General features: G+C 44.7%; 1 protein-coding gene across 2 annotated transcripts; it reads right to left on the minus strand.

The window, feature by feature from the left end:
- Positions 1 to 3,109: 3,109 nt before the first annotated feature.
- On the minus strand, positions 3,110 to 19,853 carry CDKN2AIPNL (CDKN2A interacting protein N-terminal like). 2 transcript variants are annotated; one of them, XR_004248813.2, is made up of 4 exons: positions 19,578 to 19,853; positions 17,863 to 17,962; positions 10,911 to 11,116; positions 3,110 to 7,224 (listed from the first exon to the last, which is right to left on the minus strand). XR_004248813.2 is itself a non-coding variant. In XM_032157921.2 (3 exons), the coding sequence occupies exons 1-3, from the start codon at positions 19,814 to 19,816 to the stop codon at positions 11,105 to 11,107; spliced, it is 351 nt and encodes a 116-aa protein (XP_032013812.1). In that variant the 5' UTR covers positions 19,817 to 19,853; the 3' UTR covers positions 10,864 to 11,104. The 2 variants fall into 2 exon arrangements, 1 of the variants encoding a protein (XP_032013812.1); XM_032157921.2 differs by lacking the exon at positions 3,110 to 7,224 and having other exon boundaries at positions 10,864 to 11,116.
- Positions 19,854 to 20,069: the final 216 nt, after the last annotated feature.

The following is a 20,069-nucleotide window of genomic DNA, read 5'->3' on the forward strand; positions in this document are numbered from 1 at the left end:
CTTTAATTGTGTGGTGCTTTTATAGTTTAGCTCCAAAATAAACTATAGACATTCACTCCAGTAACTCCTAGATTAAATATACAGTAGCTGTGAGGGTCTGCCCTCTTATTTCATTAAATGCTATTTGGTTACTACTTCAACATCCATTTTTATCCTTGACCTGTTTTTGCCTTTCCCAGTTTAAAACAGGAACATTTCAAGTATTGGTAGATAATTACAAAGAAGTTACATGTTACTTTACAGGGAGGTCAGTGAGTTCTAACTCCAAAATTCAACATATGCATAAAACTCATAGCGTCCACATTCCTTTTCGAGAAAATCCTTAAGAAGGTTCAATCTATACATAACTCCTCACTTTTTTCTGCAGCCTTGGAACAGATTCCTATTTCTTTGGTTAAGTACCAGATATAAACCTTCGATTTACAAGGTTGAGTCATACAAAAAATGTTTACTTTAAACTCTAGGTCAGTTTCATTAAATGTATGGTAGGGCAAGAAGCTAGAACTAAAATATTTATTTATGTTGGTACAAAGTTACATTGATGGATTCATGTTAAAAAGTTTAAATGCATGTGTGATGCAATTCCCTGTAACAACACACCTAGCACAGAATAATCTGTGAAAGGCACTATTCTAAGCACTTTTAACATATATTATTTCATTTCAAATTCACAAATACGGTGGCTCACGCCTGTAATCCCAGCACTTTGGCAGGCTGAGGCGGACGGATCACCTGAGTTCAGCAGTTCAAGACCAGTCTGGCCAACATGGTGAAACCCCATCTCTACTAATAATACAAAAATTAGCCGGGCATGGTGGCATGTGCCTGTAATCCCAGCTACTCGGGAGGCTGAGGCAGGAGAATCACTTGAACCAGGGAGGCAGAGGTTGCAGTGAGCCGAGACCTCACCACTGCACTCCAGCCTAGGCAACAGAGCGAGGCTCCGGGTCAAAAAAAAAATGATGATGATGAAACTAGCCACGGATAGATGAAGTGACTTGCTCAAGATCAACCAGCCAGTAAGTCACAGAACTGGGATTTGAACCCTATGTGGTCTTATCCAGAAATGTGCTGTCTTTTAAGAGGTTGAGATTGGTTTTAGAAATTCTGCAGAACTTCAATATTCATCCAAATTTGTGGAAATACTTTAACTGACTTAGTTTTATACAGACTTGTGTCTACTCCAGTGAAAAAGTTTCCTTTTTTTTTTTTTTTTTTCTCGAGACAAGGTCTTGCTCTGTTTCCCAGGCTGGAGTCCAGTGGCTCCAGGCGGCTCACTGCAGTCTCAACCTCCCAGGCTTAAGCGGTTCTACCACCTCAACCTCCTGAGTAGCTGAGACTACAGGACAGGTGCATGCCACCATGCCCGGCTAATTTTTTTACTTTTGTAGAGACAACGTCTCACTATGTTGGCCAGGCTAGTCTCAAAGTCCTGGGCTCAACTGATCATCCTGTCTGGGCCTCCCAAAGCACTGGGATTACAGGCATGAGCCACTGCACTCAGCTGAAAGGGTTTTCTTGACTGCCGTTTTCCACTGACTTTAGGAACATTTTCTGGTTTCTATATAAAGGACTGACTTATCAATAAGTCACATTTTTCCCCTTCCTGGAAATATCCTTGAGTCTGTAGGATTTCTCTCCTCCAAGTTTCATTAATATGAATAACTTTCCGTGCTTGTGTTCACAGAATGGCCTAGGAATTTTTAGTTGAGCCAAAAAGATGAATGAGCTGTGCCCATTACAAACCTTGTTGGTTATCTGACTGCTCCACAGCTCTAAATTCACACTCATGTAGGTGGAAGATAGCGGAGAAGTAAGTTATTAAAGGTGTGGTATTAGTAACAGTCTGTTTAATGCTCATTAAACAAAGTTAACTGCCTACTTAGTTTATTCATTTAGTATTCTTTGAGAACCCTGAGGATCATAGTACACTTCAGAGTTATGTCTAAGGTGTTTCATATTTCAATTCTCCCAGGTTTTAAGAGGCAGGGATCAAATTTTGGAGTCTTGATGGTGTTTATGACAGTTCTTTTCCATTGCATTCAACAATGTAGAGTCCAAGTGGAATCTGAGTTATGTGAGAATCATGTATTTAAATAGAAAAGTGAATAGTTGGAAAGCTGTTCACAGTAAATGAAATTATCTATAGGACAGAGGCCTTATGCCAAGATGGTAGCTCTATTACTTTAGTTCCCATCTAGTTAGGGGGGAATGAACTGTTACCAGATGGGGGAATGAACTGTTACCAGATGGGGGAAAGATTAGTTACCATCAGTCATTCTGGTATATGACAGCAAAGATATTAGAAACTAAATTTTATGCCGGGTGCGGTGGCTCACGCTTGTAATCCCAGCACTTTGGGAGGCCGAGGCGGGCGGATCACGAGGTCAGGAGATCGAGACCATGGTGAAACCCCGTCTCTACTAAAAATACAAAAAAAATTAGCCGGGCGTGGTGGTGGGTGCCTGTAGTCCCAGCTACTAGGAGAGGCTGAGGCAGGAGAATGGCGTGAACCCAGGAGGCGGAGTTTGCAGTGAGCCAAGATTGCGCCACTGCACTCCAGCCTGGGCGACAGAGCGAGACTCCGTATCAAAAAAAAAAAAAAAAAAAAGAAACTAAATTTTATTATTGAAAGGACTTTATCATTTGAGCAAAGAAGACACAATTAAATGTGTGCCATTCTTCCTTCAATGAATTCTCCTCACCATCACTACAGCTTTTTTTAAAAATAATTTTGTCAGAAATATCTTGAGCTTTCAGGGCTTCTTGTGTTCACAGGATGGCCTAGGAATTTTTAGTTGAGCCAGAAAGATGAATGAGCTGTGCCCATTACAAACCTTGTTGGTTATCTGACTGCTCCACAGCTCAACATTAGTTCCTTGATGGCTGAAATCAAGAACTCTGGAAGAACTTGGGCTCCAGAGTTCTCTTTGGCATATGGAAGATTCAGACTTGTGTGAGAAACTTGCATATGAAATGACTCTCAGGAAGTAAATGCTAAAGCTTGGCCACATGTTGCTTTTGTTCATCAGTGACTTCTGGATTAATATATTTGGGAAGACTCTAATATATAATAGAGTGGGCTCTGCCTAGAGAAAGCAAAGTAACCTTTTAGCCAATTAGAGAAAGTCTTTATATAATAGTAACAGTCTTGGTTACAATATGATACTTCTGTAGTCTTTTAGGGGAGGTTGGCTCCTCTGAAGTCTGACTTGGAAGACAGATTCATAAAGTGCCACTGGGCTGGGAACTCCTGTAAAGGGAATCGAAGCCTGTCTCTGAAAAGATCCCCTGAGGTTCCATCAACCTGAACAATTTAGTCATTCTTCTGGAATGCAGGAGTTGTTCTCTACTGTGTCTTTAAGACTGCCAAAATGCAAACATAAAAGCACTTGAGGCAGATCCCGTTAAGAGCAAAGGGGGCTGGGTGCATTGGCTCACGCCTGTAATCCCCAGCACTTTGGGAGGCTGAGGCGGGTGGATCACCTGAGGTCAGGAGTTGGAGACCAGCCTGGCCAACGTGGCGAAACCCCGTCCCTACTAAAATAAAAAATTAGCCAGGCGTGGTGGAGGATGCCTGTAATTCCAGCTACTCAGGAGGCTGAGGCAGGAGAATCGCTTGAACCCTGGAGGCGGAGGTTGCAGTGAGCTGAGATTGCGCCACTGCACTCTAGCCTGGGTGACAGAGCAAGACGCCATCTCAAAGAGCAAAGGGTTGGTTATGCTGCTTTATTTCTGAAGCCCAAGGGATATATTGCCCTCTTCCTTTCCACCTTTACAAACAAGATCTTTTGCCAATGGCATAACCCACCAGTACAGGAGTGCTGGACTAGCAGCACTCCTGAACAAGAGAATATCAAACAGAAAGGTTTGAAGTTCTTTGGCTGGCCCCTGTATAAAGTCATTGCATAAGACTGAATTGGAAATTCTATGTTTTTGTGTTGATGTTAGTACAAAGAAAACAACAGGAAGTTGCTTAGCTGTTAACCTCATTTTAAATCTGAGGGATATTTTCCCCTCCTATAGAAAAAGGCCATACTGGGCAGAGATCAGGGTGAAATCCAGAGACTTCAGCCCGTGTTACTAGTTTCAGCTACAGGTAAGAAGTAGCACTGCAAAGAAAAGCTAAACTGGTAACCTTGCTGTGTAGCAGAGATCTTTGGTCATAGTATTCCTGCATGGGCCATAAGGTTGTGCTTTGAGGTGGAAACTCCCTGGAACATCAGCTGGAAAGTTGCCTTTAGAATAAAGACAAGGAACCTTCTGCAAGCCAGCCAAGGCCATACCAGGACTTGGAGGTGGCGAGTTTGATAAACTAATCTGTAGGAAAAAAAAAGTTCCTGTCTTAGTGCTTACACAGTTCTTTTTTTTTTTTTTTTTCCTTTGACTGGGGCTGGGTCTTCTTTTGCACAGGCAGCTTGAGACTACAATCACCATGGCTTCCTCTCAAAACCAAGTCAGGGATTAGGCTGTAAGAATAACAATACAAGTACTAAAGACAGAAATTTTATTAAAGCCAAAGATTGAGAACTGGTTTCCGGACAGCTTCTGGCCATGCATGCATAGGCTGTGAGCAGGAGTCCCGCAGAATAACAGGGGACCTCTAGGGTCCAAGCTTTGAGCTTCTGGGCACATTTTAAATGGGTCTCACTTTATTGCCCAGGCTGGAATGCAGTCACATGATCACAGCTCACTACAGCCTGGAACCCTTGGGCTCAAGCAGTTCCAACCTCAGCCTCCTGAGTAGTTGCGACTACAGGCACGTGACACCTCAGCTAATTTTATTTATTTATTTTTTAGAGACAGGGTCTCATATGTTGACCAGGCTGGACTCAAATTGCTGGGCTCAAGCAATCCTCGTGCCTCAGCCTCCTGAGTAGCTAGGATTACAGGCATGGGCCACCACTCCTGGCTTACATAGCAGTTCTTTGTTGAAAAAGTAGAAAATCATCATAAAAGATAATTTGGTGAATACAAAAAGCAGGAATCTGAGTCACGATCTTACCACCTGAGATGTTGAAAACAGCTGGTTTAAGGGGAATTGGGTTCTGTAGTGAGCTGGGGCCCAAAATTCACAGCCAGAGTGATAAGGAATCTAGTCACTTTGTAGGACAAAACTGCAGGACAGGGCGTGGTGGCTCACGCCTATAATCCCTGCACTTTGGGAGGATGAGGCTGGTGGATTACCTGAGGTCAGGAGTTTGAGACCAGCCTGGCCAACACGATGAAACCCCATCTCTACTAAAAATGCAAAAAATTAGCTGGGCGTGGTGGCACCTGCCTGTAATTCCAGCTAATCAGGAGGCTGAGGCAGGAGAATCACTTGAAACCAGGAAGCAGAGGTTGCAGTGAGCCAAGATCACACCACTGAACTCCAGCCTGGGCACCAAGAGCAAAACTCCCATCCAAAAAACAAGAACAAAACAACTCCAGGATAAGCCTCCTGCCACATAGCAAGTGCTGGAGCAAAGGCCATGCCCACAATGAAAGGCGCACACCCACAGGCTGCACAAGCTCCAGACCTCCTAGATCCAGCAGTACAGGGGTGACAAGGCACCTAGTATTGAGGTGCGGTTGCATGGGGGCAGGGTGCAGTGGTGACATGAGCTCTGGCCAAGGTTTGCCACCTGGTAACCCTTTCCCCTGGACGTTTTGCTACTTCCCCCTACAGAACAGCCTGACATTTTGGTTGGTGCTGCATTGTTCAGTGCCTGCCACCACTCATCAGTCAACCCCATTTATCTAGCATCTAATGGGTGCCAGATTGCATGTTGGGCTCTGCACCACAAATTAAACCAAAAAGGTCCACTTCTGCAGCACTTTTGCAGGGATGGAGCCTGGTTGCGTGGGATGATTGTGGGCACCTGTTTTGTGTAAATCTCAGTTAGTTGAAAAGCTTTCCTATCTTCCCTCCTTGGGCTTAGAGGGAAACTAGGGCAGGAATGAAGCAGTGAGAGCCTACTAAGTGCCAGGTACTCACAGACATTCATTTTTCCACTGAATCCTCCAATAAAGTTTGAAGTAAGAATCATCCCCACTTTGCAAATGCCTACACTGAAGTAAAGTAACACTCAATTTAAAGGAATATCTACTAGCTCACATCTACTAGGGACAATTCAACATTCTTACTATGAGAGTGTCAGAGGGAATGGCAAATGCAGCCCTAGAAGGATGAGATTTTGGTGCCAACTTTCATAGCAAAGCAAGAACTTTAGTCACTAGGCCCACACAGCTCAGTTCATTGCCTCTCTGTCATATTAGGTGAGGACCAAGACCTGCCTCAGACCCCTAACAGCAGCATTCTCCAAGGCAAATGAGGCTGGAGGGGGCCACATTCAAGGATACTTTGGGTTCACTGGTTCATTATGAGGCTGGGAAAGAAAGGACTTGGGTTAGGACCACTGGTTTATATTCTAAAGAGGCATCCCTGTTTGACACAACATCAAGGAAAAAAGCTCTCGCTCTAGTGTAGGTAAGAGTAGGGGCTAAATAGTGTCGATGTCACTCAATTTTTTTTCCTCTCCCCATCTTTCTTTTTGGAGACGAGGTCTCACTCAGTGGCCAGGCTGGAAGTACAGCAGCTCTGTCATGGCTCACTGCAACCTCAACCTCCTGGCCTCAAGCAATCCTCCCACCTCAGCCTCCCAAGTAGCTGGAACTACATACAGGTGTGCACCACCATGCCTATTTTTTTAAATTGTTTTGTAGAGATGGGGTCTTACTATGTTACCTAGGCTGGTCTTGAACTCCTGGCAAGCGATCTTCCCACCTCCCAAAGTGCTGGGATTACAGGCATGGAGCCCTTGCACCCAGCCTCAATTTTTATTTTCTGTTCTTTGATTTCCAAGAAATCCGTTCAGATGATAGTCTTTTTATCCCACCTCCTCATTTGGTCCAGTGTGTGTTGATGAGCAGGGCTTCAGACCCACATCCATCACTGATAGGACCACATGCAGAGGACTCTGACCCTACTGCAGTCATTGTGAAAACCTTCCAAACCAAAATAAGAAGGGTAGCCAACACCACCATCACGTAGCCCCAGGAGTCCTAACTTTAGAAAAGGCAGAGTGAGCTGTGCGCAGCATGCATCTGTAATCCCAGCCACTCTGGAGGCTGAGGTGGTAAGATGGTTTGAGGCCAGAAGGTCAAGGCTGTAGTGTACTGTGACTGCACCTGTGAACAGCCACTGTACTCTAGCCTGGGCAGCATACCAAGATCTTGTCTCTAAATTAAAAAAAAAAAAAAAGAAAAAAAAGAACAGGCAGAGTGAACTTTGGGGAAGAAACAATCTTACCTGGCTTGCTTTTCATTACATATATATGTATGTATGTATGTATGTATGTATATACATACACACACGCAGATACACATACCTAATGACAGTAGAGATTTTTAAGGGTGCACTCTTTGTTGAATGAAGTTTCCAATATGACCAAAAGTCTTCAATAAGTTCTAAAACTCTTGCCTCTGAAGATCTGTGTTTACTCTTATTCCTACAGAAAGTTATCCCTAAACTAGTTAAGAATGATAGCCATAACTAGATGTTATAGGGCACACAGGTCTCAGATACCAGAAGCTGACAGTCTCCTTCCAGACATAAAGGGATACCCAGCAGAGATTCTTTAGAGCTGGAGAGCTGGGAAACACCAAATTATCTGACATTTAGGGTAACACAATTCTCATTTTTTATAGGGCACAGTACGTATTTTACTACAGACTACAAAGCATCAGAGGATGGATGGTGACAGTTAACATGATTCCTCTCATTGCCCATAGGTAGGCCACTGATCCAAATGGATCCTGAGTTCAGACAGAATCCTTAGCTCCTGATAAGGTTGAGTGAGGATTATCAGGTGAGCCACAGACTAAGGAATGTTTCAGAAAGCAGTTTTCTAGGTGTAGTTTGGATTAAAAAAAAAAAAAAGTTCTCCAGGCCGGGCATGGTGGCTCACGCCTGTAATCCCAGCACTTTGGGAGGCCAAGGCGGGCAGATCACAAGGTCAAGATATCGAGACCATAATGGCCAACCAAAATGGTGAAACCCCGTCTCTACTAAAAATACAAAAATTAACTGGGCGTAGTGGCGCATGCCTGTAGTCCCAGCTACTCAGGAGGCTGAGGCAGGAGAATTGCTTGAACCTGGGAGGCAGAGGTTGCAGTGGGCCGAAATAGCGCCACTGCACTTCAGCCCAGGTGACAGAGAGAGACTCTGTCTTAAAAAAAAAAAAAAATTCTCCTCCTGTTTATTACTTGTCCCTTCCTATCATCTCACTCTATCTTCACCCCAAGTCTTCAGCAAGACTCTGTATATGAACTATGTGATACAAGGTACTGTTTCAAGGCTGACAGTGGGCCATTTTATCTATACCGCAAGTGGGCCATTTTACCTATACCATAAGTATTGCTGAAATGCAAACATTTAGATTTCTTTGCCACTTTCTATTCCAGAAATTAAGGATGAAATTCTAAAATACTGATTAATTTTATATGTGAGATAGCCACAGAAATTGTAAAAGATGAGAAAAGCAGTTTAAGTGAGGAAACAATGAGAGAAAACCTATAAGAAAATTGAAACAAAACTTGATTAACTAGAGAAGTCTTCAAAAACAAACTAAAGGAGGCCGGGTTTAGTAGCTCCTGCCTGTATTCTTAGCACTTTGGGAGGCTGAGGCAGGATCACTTGAGACCAGGAGTTTGAGGCTGCAGTGAGCTATGATTGCACCACTGCACTCCAACCTGGGTGACAGAGTGAGAGACCCTGGCTCTGAAAAAACAAAAGTAAATAAAAGCAATTGAAGGGAAATCATTCCACAATTTAAACTTGCTTTATGCAGTGGATGTATTCCTGAAAGGCTATTATTATTTTATAAGGGCTTCATATCATATAAAGAAATGGAATTCACGATGAAAAGCCTATGGAAATGCATTTTCTTCTCTTTTTTTCATAGCTTCCTACTCAGACTGTAGGAAAATGCATTTTCTTTTTTTTTTTTGAGACGGAGTTTCACTTTTGTTGCCCAGGCTGGAGTGCAAGGGAGTGATCTCGGCTCACCGCAACCTCCGCCTCCCAGGTTCAAGCCATTCTCCTGCCTCAGCCTCCCTGGTAGCTGGGATTACAGGCATGTGCCACCACACCCAGCTAATTTTGTATTTTTAGTAGAGACGGGGTTTCTCCATGTTGGTCAGGCTGGTCTCAAACTCCCGACATCAGGTGATCTGCCTGCCTCGGCCTCCCAAAGTGCTGGGATTACAGGCATGAGCCACCACGCCCGGCCTCTTTTTTAAAAAAAAAAAAAAAAAGACAGAGTCTTGCTCTGTAGCCCAGGCTGGAGTGCAGTGGTGCAATCTCGGCTCACTGCAGCCTCTGTCTCCTGGGTTCCAGCGAGTCTCCTGCCCCAGCCTCCTGGATAGCTGGGATTACAGGCACACGCCACCACACCCAGCTAATTTTTGTATTTTTAGTAGAGACGGAGTTTCACCATGTTGGCTGGGCTGGTCTCAAACTCCTAACCTTGTGATCTGACCACCTTGGACTCCCAAAGTGCTGGGATTACAGGCATGAGCCACTACGCCCGGCCTGCAGGGTCCAATGTCTTATTTACCACTATCACTAGTACCAAGCACAGTGCCTACCACTGTTGAGTGACCCCTCCTGTGATAAACTTACACTACTGCCTCCCAAATGAAGCCCCTCTCCCAGTATTTATGCCTAGACCTATTTCCTTAATGGCGGGGACTAAACAAGAAAGAGGAGCAGAGAGGGGGTACAGAACAGACACTTAGTTGAGGAACATTAAGACCAAAATTTCAGAGCGAAGCAGGACTGCAACAAGTATTTCTTAAGAGGCTATGTGCAAGGTGGTTCCTCAAGTCTAGAAGACTCAAGCCTCAGGCTTCCTCCAGAAAAGCAGTCTGGGAGACAGAGAATTTACAAATTAACTGGCTGACCGGACAAAGCCCGGGAATCCTTTGTCAATGCGTTTTAAACTAAGGCCAGATGCTTTTTGGTAGGCCGCCTCTTCCCATGAGCTGGTGGGTACTTCAAGTCTATGATTTGATTCTCATTTCTTAAAAAAGGATGAGTATGTGTGGTAGTTGGGTATGGCATAAGTATGGTATAAATTTCAGGTGGAAATAGGAATTAAAGGATCTGATTTGCCTTGGTGGGGGAAGAAAAAGGCCATAAAAGAGAATCGCACTTAAAGGTACATTGTTGAAAAATCTAAGCTATAAAATTAATTACCTGCCATTATTACATCAACAACAAAAAGGCATTTTATTTTATTATTTTTATTTTTTTTGAGACAGTGTTTCACTTTTGTCGCCCAGGATGGAGTGCAGTGGTGCGATCTTGGCTCACTGCAACCTCCACCTCCCAGGTTCAAGCAGTTCTTCTGCTTCAGCCTCCTGAGTAGCTGGGATTACAGATGTCCGCCACCACACCCAGCTAATTTTTTTTGTATTTTTAGTAGAGACGGGGTTTCATCGTGTTGGCCAGGCTGGTCTCAAACTTGTAACCTCAGGTGATCTGCTCACCTCGGCCTCCCAAAGTGCTGGGATTATTACAGGCATGAGCCACTGTGCCCAACCCAAAAAGGCATTTTAAACAAAAATTCTGACGTTTAAAAACTGAAAATATATCACACCACTGCACTCCTGCCTGGGCAACAGAGCAGGACTCTGTCTCAAAAAAACAAAACAAAAAACAAAAAACCCTGAAAATATGACCCCAGGAGTTCGAGGCTGCAATAAGCCAATACTGCACCTTTGTGCTCCCACCTGGGCGACAGAGTGAGACCTTGGCGGTAAGAAAAAAAAAAAAAAAAAAAAACAGAAAAGAGGACTTTTACAATGTTGATGAACTCATCTTAGAGTGCATGATTTATAAATACATAAATATCCATGCATACCTTTACAGTGATAACTCCTGGAAAAATGAGAATGTTAAAAAAGCCAATCTAGACAAAGTCCTTCTCATTCCACCTGCCTCTTTATGTTGGTAATACCAGGAGTCTTAAGAGAGCTGCTGTGGTCTATGTCACATTCATCCCAGCCTCCTTTCTAATCCTGTAGCTGATGATGAAAATGTGATAAATCTTCTGGCTTAGCTTTGATGCTGGGAAAAAAAGAAAAGAAAAGGTTACATAACCATGTAGTCCAGTGAATCAAATTCATCTTCATAAATTAAAATATAGCAGTGATGTAATATTTATGTACTATCCAGAGAGTAAGTATACTCAGAAATTATTAATATTTTACAACATACAGAAAATTCAGCAAAACATTGACCACACCATCCATTTGGAAGCCAGAACTTGATTTTCCTGTCTTGTCACTTGTAATCTATAAATGTTCACAATTTAAAGTGATAATGGAAATGCTTAAAATACAACTTTTTCTGGCATGCTTTGCAGTGAAAGGTTCTAAAAGCAGAGTCACACAAACACTTATTGTTCTAAATTAAAAGCAGTCAGTTCAGGTAGTAATTCACAACATTTCACATTGAGTCAGGATATTTAGATGTGAAGGTTATATATTTCTGGATTTCACACTATTAGAAACTGTAAAAGCTTGTCTTCAAATAGTGGTGAAATGAAGCAGAGCTATTCTTTCTGGGTACTCTCTAGCACCTTTGGTAAATTTAAACTTGGCTTTAGACAACTTTTAAGCAGGGTGTGAAAAAATCACTTTGGCTGTCACCTTGTATTTGAATGAATTTCCTTAACATTTAGCAGTGCAAGTGAATCAATCTGACAGTCTTTTTAGTAATCAGAGATTTCAAGGTATGACCTATTTCCTAGTTAGGCCAGTCAATGCTTTTTTTTTTTTTTTGAGACAGAGTCTCACTCTGTCACCCAGGCTGGAGTGCAGTGGCAACATCTTGGCTCACTGCCAACCTCTGCCGCCCGGGTTCAAGCAATTCTCCTGCCTCAGCCTCCCAAGTAGCTGGGATTACAGGTGCCTGCCACTGTGCCTGGCTAATTTTTGCAGTTTTTAGTAGAGATGGGGTTTCACCATTTTGGCCAGGCTTGTCTTGAACTCATGACCTCATGATCCACCCACCTCAACCTCCCAAAGTGCTGGGATTAGAGGCGTGAGCCACTGCGCTCGGCCCCAGTCAGTCTTTTTGAGATGAAAAAACAAAATTCCTCAGCAAAAGCAAATTATAAGAAGACTTTCACCATTTAGGAGAATGCGGTATTACCTAAAGAAACCATCTTAAGTCCAAAGAGAAAAAAATCCCCTAAGCCATCTCTCAAATGACAGGACAGACCAAGGCTATGGAAGCATACAGCTGCCGCCGGTTTGGGCTGCTTTGTATACCGTCTTTTCCACAGGTGTTTGCAGGTGATCCACTACTGACTCATGAGCTCCAGACAAGACTGGTCTGTGGGATCAGACACACCTTTTCTGGCTTCTATTTCTAGTGGATAAAGAGTAAAAGACAAGTAGCTCCAATGAGCATTTATCTTGAGGTACAACAAGACCTCTGATTTAACTAATCTGACAGGCTGATTTTTTTTAACCAGACAGGGTCTCACTCCGTCACCCAAGCTAGAGTGCGGTGGTACGATCATGGCTGACTGCAGCCTCAACCTCCCAGGCTCAAGTGATCCTCCCACCTCAGCCTCTCGAGTAGCTGGGACCACAGGCATGGGCAACCATGCCCAGGTAGTTTTTATATTTTTTGTTGCAATGAAAGTCTCACTATGCTGCCCAGGCTGGTTTGGAACTCCTGGGCTCAAGCAATTCTCCCACCTCGGCTTCCCAAAGTGCTGGGATTACAGGCAGAGCTACTGGGCCAGGCTGATTTTTTTTTTTTTTTTTTTTTAATACTCACCAACATTTGCACCATCTTAGAATCATGGCTGCTTCCATGAAGGGAGCGGCAGCTCTAGTACCTCAGAGCTTGCCAAGATGACACAATGCACAAAAGCAGGCATACTTGTTTTTCTAACTTTTCTTTCAAATTTCTTTTTCTATTTTTTGAAACAGTCTCACTCTGTCGCCCAGGCTAGAGTACAGTGCTGCAATCTCGGCTCACTGCAACCTCCGCCTTCCAGGCTCAAGCAATTCTCTTGCCTCAGCGTCGAGAGTAACTGGGACTACAAGCATGTACTACCACGCCCAGCTAATTTTTGTATTTTTAGTTGACGGGATTTTGCCATGTTGGCCAGGCTGGTCTCAAACTCTCAACCTCAAATGATCCGCCCACCTCAGCCTCCGAAAGTGCTGGGATTATAGGCATGAGCCACTGCACCTGGCCTTTCAAATTTCATAGTCGCTTTTCCTTTTTATTATTATTATTTTTTTTTGAGACAGTTTCGCTCTGTTGCCCTGGCTGGAGTGCAGTGACACGATCTCGGCTCACTACAACCTCCGCCTTCCGGGTTCAAGTGATTCTCCTGCCTCAGCCTCTTGAGTAGCTGGGATTACAGACACACACCACCACACCCAGCTAATTTTTGTATTTTTGGTAGAGACGGGGTTTCACCATGTTGGTCAGCTGGTCTCGAACTCCTGACCTCGTGACCTGCCTGCCTCAGCCTTCCAAAGTGTTAGGATTACAGGCATGAGCCACCACACCCGGCCTTCATAGTCATTTTTCATACTGCCATTTTCCCTCTTGGGATAAAAATGTTCTCAGAAAAAAATGGACCACGTAATTAGGTTGACAGCTTCTTTCTTTGAGTCAATGATGATAGCTTCCTAGTCAAACACTCCTTTCTCCTTAAGACATTACCTTGGAAATATTAATTCTGACAGTCATAGCAATGACACCTTTCCTGAGTCAGCTGCTGCTCTTTGTTAATTATTGCTCATTAATTGGTAAGGTGAACAACCACAAAGGCTGCCAGCAGGAGCCTAGGATGGCAGTTAGATAATCAAGATTGTTTACTCAATGTATGTGTGTTTGAATCCCCTTTCAAAAGAAAAAAAATCATATACTGCAACTGTCCAACAAATTCCACCTGTCAGAAACCAATGCTCATTTCTTTTCTCAGACTTAAAAAAAGAGCTGGACAGATTGCAGAGATCTACTTGCCTCAAAGCTGCAGAACAGCCATAAAGTATTTTTAAAATCTTAAAGAGCTTATGTCTCCAAATCATCATCACTGTCTGTCTTGAGATACCAACAATGCCAGGCAATTTATTTCCACTTGGTAGCTAGCTTTAAAACCCAACTAAACTCTAATTTTTTAGCTAAAGCATCAATTCTGGGCAGAACAACAACAGACGTTTTCAGGTGTATGGCTGGACATCAGGAGTATTTTGTCTATGGGCTGGCAATGTTGCCTAATGTTTTTCAGCATCCTCTATCATGTGTGCAAAAACTGCAGGCAAAGGACGAAACTGCTGCAAAGTCCTCATGGCTCTCTTTCCAGTGGCATTCAATGGAGAGGGGACAGCCTTCAATACCACACAAATTTGTCATGGTACATAGATCAGATGACTCATTCTCAGAATGGGCTTATCTAGAAGAGTCTTAAAGACTCACCAGGCACAGTGACTCACACCAGCACTTTGGGAGGCTGAGGCAGGTGGATCATTTGAGACCAGCCTGGGGAACATGGTGAAACCCAGTCTCTACAAAAATTAGCCAAGTATGGTGGTACACACCTGTAGTCCCAGCTACTGGGGAGGCTGAGGTGCAAGGATCACTTGAGCCTGGCAAGTGCGGGTAGCTGTGAGCAAGCCACTGCACTCCAGCCTGAGCCACAGAGAGAGACCCCTGTCTCAAAACAAAACTGGCAAAACTCTATGCACCCTCTAAGTATCTCACTTTTCAGGATCAGCTGAATTTCACTTACAGTGGCATCAACAGACTAAAGTTAAACCTGGCTACTTAGAAAAACATAAGTTTTATTTGAAGGAAGTTGCAACACACAATTCAAAAATGCTATGGAAGTATGGCCTCTGTATAGGCTTCTTCCACATAGCTAACTGCTAATGATGAGTAAGATGGCGGCACTGGTTTCAAGATGATAATTTCATGCCTGAGGACTCTTCTCTGTAGACTCACGCTGTGCAATGACAGTGTCAAAAATGAACATCCCAGGGCAGGGGCTCTGTACATTTTTTAGGTATAAGACCTCTTTAGGATGTTTCAGAAAGACCCTTCCTAATACATACACATACACACACACACACACTTCACACTGGTCTACAGATAATGTTTGGAACGTGCCAAACCTCCTTAGTCTCCTACTGGGGTCTGCAGCCTAACGTCGTTAGGTGTTCTGATCTCTAATACCCAACATGACTGGAAAGAGTTCAGATACCTTTCAGAAAACATACAAGACAGAGAAGTATAATGGAGAACTGATATAAAAAATCAGAAAACCTTGCCGGGCACAGTGGCTAACGTGTAATCCCAGCACTTTGGGAAGCTGAGGTGGGTGGATCACCTGAGGTCAGGAGTTCGAGAACAGCTTGGCTAACATGGTGAAACCTCATCTCTACTAAAAATACAAAAAATAGCCGGGCGTGGTGGCAGGCGCCTGTAATCCCAGCTTCTTGGGAGGCTGAGGCAAGGGACCGCTTAAACTCGCGAGGCAGAGGTTGCAGTGAGCTGAACCATTGCACTCCAGCCTGGGCAACAAGAGCAAAACTCCGTCTCAAAAAAAAAGAAAAGGAAAATCGGAAAACCTCTTAAAAACAAAAAGGGAAGAATCTACCACAAGCAGTTAAAAAATAAAGGCTCGACCAGGTGCAGTGGCTCACGCCTGTAATCCTAGCACTTTGGGAAGCTGGGCAGATCACTTGAGGCCAGGAGTTCAAGACCAGCCCGGACAACATGGCAAAACCCTGTCTCTACTAAAAATACAAAAATTAGCTGGGTGTGGTGGCACCCGGCTGTAATCCCAGCTACTGGGGAGGCTGAGGTGCTAGAATCACTTGAGCCTGGGAGGCAGAGGTTGCAGTGAGCTGAGATCGTGCCACTGCACTCCAGCCTGGGTGACAAAGTGAGACTCTATCTAAAAAATAAATTAAAAATAAAGGCTCACCTCATTCCCTGCCTACCTCTGCCCCTGCCCCTGCCCCTGCCCCTGCCCCATAAGGTATACTCCAGCAGCCAGAAACTATCTAGCTCCTCCCTGGCTGGGCCCCAAGAATCTCACTATAGAACACCCAAGGACTGCCCAGTATTTTTTTAAGTATTACATGAGAAGATCCAAAAAGCCACACACTCCCAATTCACATTGCTCCCTGGCTAAAAACAGTAGCCCCTTTTTTTTTTTTTTTTTTTGAGACGGAGTCTCGTTCTGTCGCCCAGGCTGGAGTGCAGTGGCGCAATCTCGGCTCACTGCAAGCTCCGCCTCCCGGGTTCACACCATTCTCCTGCCTCAGCCTCTCCGAGTAGCTGGGACTACAGGCGCCCGCCACCACGCCCGGCTAATTTTTTTGTATTTTTAGTAGAGACGGGGTTTCACCGTGGTCTCGATCTCCTGACCTCGTGATCCGCCCGCCTCGGCCTCCCAAAGTGCTGGGATTACAAGCGTGAGCCACCACGCCCGGCCAACAGTAGCCCCTTTTTAACAGCTGATGTTAGGCCGGGTGCAGTGGCTCACACCTGTAATCCCAGAGGCAGGAGAAGGCATGAACTGGGAGGCAACCTCTGCATGACCAAATTGCCCACTGCACTCACTTGGTGATAGAGGAGACTCTCTAAAAAAAACAGCTGATTTTACTTATTTATTTTTTGTCAGGAGTACTGTGTTGAGGTAACAGCTGATTTTAAAAACACAATAGCATCTTGAAAACCAACCTGAAGCTTTTCCCCAGGTTCAGATTAAAACTAAAAGAATACTTTTTTAAGAAAAACAAACCATCCTGAAAATCAAGTGGGGTGTACTATTTGGGACTGAAATACTTTATGAGCAACTGAGGATTTGATTAGTTCCTTGACACCCATATGGAAGAGGACCTCTATACGTGCCCCACTTCCAAGACAAGACCTAAATGTGGAGGAATGGGCTTACCTATGTTTCTAAGGGCAGACCTAAAAAGGGGCCAGCAACTTTTTACTCTACTGCTTCAGTCGATTTTATAAGTATTTTCGGAGTACCTTCTCTGGGGTATAAGTATACTAGGTTTGGGAGTTGTAAAGACTAAATAAAACTTTAGACACCATCTCTAAGGTCACAACTGCTTTAAAAGAGGCCTGAATAAAGTGCCAAAGGAACTTTGGAAGATAAGCGAGCAATTAATTCTGCTGCCTGAGCAGACAAATGTGAAACAAGCATGTTTTGGGGGTGATTCTGAAAAGTATTAATAGCTGGGATGCTCAGCTCCATATTCTGAGGTTCTTTCTGCCACACTCTGTAGCCCCAGCTCCAGCGTCCAGATTCAAGACTCTAGGCAAGACTCACTGTAAAAAGCCCGTCGCCTGAGATCAGACCCCACAGGATAGAGAACAGCTATGGTATCGACATTGCTCCAGGCACGTTCTTATCAGCAAATCAGAGAAGCCAAACAAGTCAGGTAGGCACTCACATCCGGGGTAAGGATGAGTTAGTTACTCTCTTACCAAGATTTTTTAACAAGTAGGAAACTTAAGTATTCTAGCCAACATTTTTTTAAACATCAAGCAAAAATCTCAAAACAATGTTCCTAAACAACTGGAAGAGGTTAAGCTTATGTGTTACCTCATCAACAATGCATAACTTACCACAACGAGTTGTCAACTACTTATGAAAAGGCTTATACCAATTATGGGGAAATAAAAATGAAAGGGTATAGGTCTTTGGGGCAGTAAACAAGAGCATTCAAAAACAATATACTCTAATATAGTGTCATCAAGGCAGGGACTGTTAACTCTACACCATTTCATCACATGCACTTGGAAATCCTATTTACCTTTTTCATTAATTCACTTCTGGTAGTAAATTGTGGCAGGTCTTCCACTTCAATCCCATCGGCCATTTCCATCACCTTGTCTAAAAGGTCTTTATTGTAACTGCACAACAAAAAGTAGTAAGGTAAAAACCTTGGAAGAATTGTTACTGTGGATTAATAAGAAACTGCAGGTTGCTCAACCATAAAATCAGCTCTCAGAGAACTGACCTGATACTGCAGGGCAAACCTACACATGTTCAGCACAAGATTTTGAGATGGAGTCTTGCTCTGTCCCCCCGGTTGGAGTGCAGTGGTGTGATCGCGGCTCACTGCAACCTCCACCTCCTGGGTTCAAGCAATTCTTCTGCCTCAGCCTCCCGAGTAGCTGGGATTGATTACAGGCGTGTGCCACCATGCCTGGCTAATTCTTGTATTTTTAGCAGAGACAGGGTTTCACTATGTTGGCCAGGCTGGTCTCGAACTCCTGACCTCAAGTGATCCTCCTCCCAAAGTGCTAGGATTACTGGCGTGAGACACCATGCCTGGCCCTGTGAACACTTCTTGCTTGTACATACAGAAGTGGACTTCAGAAATACCAGTACAGCAGATGTTTCAAGATTTAGAAGAACAGAGGCACTGTACATCCAGCAATAGATATCCTCAGATACAGGATGAGGACCAAAATATTTTTATTTTTTAAATACATGGAATGTTAGTCTAACAAAAACATTATTTATTTCCCCAATTCTCTGACATTTGCCTAACCATGGAAAACCAGGATTTCCCAAGAGCACCTAGAAGGCAGGGAAAAGGGATGGCTGCCTCTGGCATTGCTTCCCTACGTACTGTTCTAATAAACCCCAATATGTGAAGCAAAACCAAGTGGCTTAGGCCTGGAGGGGCCAAATGACCAGAGTCAGGCAGCCATAATAGGTATAGAAACCAAGATGAAACCAAGTCACCCTATTTTCCTAACACAATTTCAGGAAAATCGAGGCTCTAATAGGGAGTCTCAAGATTTGCCACCTTCCTCATGGAAGGGTAAGGGAATGCCTTATCAGGCACTTCAAAAGCGGGCCTTTCTCCTTTTGATGCTGCAGCCAGGATGAAGTGGGCTTTGAGACCTTCATAAAAAGCCATCGGCCATTTTCATAAGAGGGAAAGCAGAGAGGTGAAGCTGGTTCCTACTTAGGACCCCGTGGGCTGTGGAGTGAAGAGAAAAAGCCATAGGATACACATTACATCCTCTCATCAGTGGTTAAAATCCATCAATCCTGCCAGAAGCTGCATGGCCCCAGGTATATCACTTCTCTCTCTCAGCTTTTTCATCTGTAAAATGGGGATCTCCGTTTCTGTCTCTGCACGTTTGCCATGTAGGTGACAGGGGCTAACGGACTTCGAATGCATACTGCAAAGGTGATGGTTTGAGCTAATAATAGTAGTAATACAAATAAAAATAGCAACTTTTGTACCTGCCATGTATTTAGCTCTTCACCCTTTAATTATTACAGTCATCATAACCACCCTTTTACCAGAAGAGAAAACTGAGGCTCAAAGATAAGGATCTTTCCAAGGGGCCTCCAGGGTGGGAATCAGTCTTCGGGCCGACCAATGCGGATGGAGGTTGGGCGCGGGTTCAGTCTGGGGCAGAGGTTCGGGTCAGGGGTGAGCCCTGGAAGAGGGCTTGAGGGTCGGAAGATAGGGGACAGGATCAGCCGGCCGGCAGGGGTCCGCACCTGCAGCCTAGGAAGAGATGGTTGGCCCAGACCATGGAGAGGGAGAGCAGCTGGTCCAGGCGGCCACCGCCGTCTGGCGGGTCGCGGTAGTCGGGCAGGTGGCGCAGGATGAATTCCATGCGGGCCTTCCATTGCTTCTCGCTCTCCGAGTAGGAGCGGAACTGCTCCGCGAAGTCGGCCGCCTGCCGCACCCCCGAAACCAGCTCCTCCACTGCGGCAGCCGCCTCGCCACCGACCATGGTGCCCGCCGCAGCCGAGGACCGGATGGCCCGCCGCCTTCCCGACGCGCACCGCGCCACCGCCTGCCGGCCAGAGGGGCCCCGTCAGCGCACGACTGCTCCAGAAGACCAACCTGGAGCGCCCTCGCCCGGAGCGGCGGCCTGCGGGGGCACAGAGCGGCTCCTGGCTCCTCAGACCGCCGCAGCCCGTGGCGCCTGCCCTGGGTCTACCCAGGGCTACAAGGGCCCTTTGCGGTCGACCCTGCGGGGAACC

Source organism: Hylobates moloch, unplaced genomic scaffold, assembly GCF_009828535.3.
Source record: "Hylobates moloch isolate HMO894 unplaced genomic scaffold, HMol_V3 SCAFFOLD_6, whole genome shotgun sequence".
Lineage (NCBI taxonomy): Eukaryota > Metazoa > Chordata > Mammalia > Primates > Hylobatidae > Hylobates > Hylobates moloch.

Bases quoted from the DNA above. Each gene is read 5' to 3' on its own strand.
- CDKN2AIPNL (XM_032157921.2), bottom strand. From the start codon at position 19,816: ATGGTCGGTGGCGAGGCGGCTGCCGCAGTGGAGGAGCTGGTTTCGGGG. The intron at 17,963-19,577 runs GTGCGGACCCCT...TTTGTTGTGCAG, and splicing joins CATCTCTTCCTAGGCTGCAG to TTACAATAAAGACCTTTTAG.